Source organism: Chaetura pelagica, unplaced genomic scaffold, assembly GCF_000747805.2.
Source record: "Chaetura pelagica isolate M959 unplaced genomic scaffold, ChaPel_1.0 scaffold963, whole genome shotgun sequence".
Lineage (NCBI taxonomy): Eukaryota > Metazoa > Chordata > Aves > Apodiformes > Apodidae > Chaetura > Chaetura pelagica.
The window spans coordinates 1,102,191-1,103,034 of NW_009952705.1; the positions used below are offsets into that span (position 1 = coordinate 1,102,191).

Genomic DNA, 844 nt, shown 5'->3' on the forward strand with positions numbered 1-844 from the left:
CTACCGGCACATGTGGTGACCCCGGCACTGTGGGACGTGCAGCCACACGCCCCGTGGGGAGCTTTGGGAAATAACCCTGGGAGCCCCGTGGGCAGCGCGGCAGGAGAACTGCGGGAGCACCGAGGGGACGGTTGTGCTGTGCTCGTCCCCCAGATCTCCAGGCCGGGGGTGGCAGGGGGATGCCAGGCTGTGTCCTGCCACCTCCCTGCACCTCCAGCCAATGCTGCCACTGCCCCAGAAATAAAGACACAGAAAGTTTGTTGTTTTGGATGATGCCAACGCTGTTATTTTGGGGGGAGTGTCTCTACCCAGGACATCGCCTGCTGGGGCACTTGGGGGGCAAAGTGGGGACACACTGCAGCCAGCCCCAGGAAAGGCAAGGTCTGGAACTACCCATGGGCTTCAGCCCAATTGGAATCATTCCACCTGGGGGGTAGAACGGTGAGGTCACCGGGTTCCATCCCTGGGTACCACGCCTGGGTTCCATCCCTGGTTGCCCTGGCACTGAGGTCAACAGAACAGCAGCCCCCAGGCTCTGCCTCTCCCAGCACACAGGCTGCCGAGTTTTTCTCTCCGACCTTCCGTTCCGTGGGAAGTTTGCCTCTCGGGCTGCAGGACAGACACTCTGACCCTCCTAAGGTGCCAGCAGTGAGGCTGGACCCTCCTGACGTGCTGGCAGCGGCCGGAGGCAGAACAATGAAGCAGGGACAGCCGCCCTCTCTGCAGAGGAAGAAGGCAAGAGGGGAAGGGGGCCGGGCAGCAGCAGAGGTTGGGGTCCCCAGCGCAGGGCAGCAGCACCGGGGTGGGCACGCACACCGGGACCTGGAGCCTGTTGGACTGGCTG

At 63.5% G+C, this 844-nt stretch overlaps 1 protein-coding gene across 1 annotated transcript in view; it reads left to right on the forward strand.

The window, feature by feature from the left end:
• The first annotated feature begins 696 nt into the window (after positions 1–696).
• TOP2A (topoisomerase (DNA) II alpha 170kDa) overlaps positions 697–844 on the forward strand; it is a 19,088-nt gene continuing 18,940 nt past the window's right edge. Inside the window, exon 1 of the mRNA XM_009994217.1 lies at positions 697–735. Coding sequence (XP_009992519.1) covers positions 697–735 — 39 coding nt within the window. The remainder of the gene's footprint in view (positions 736–844) is intronic.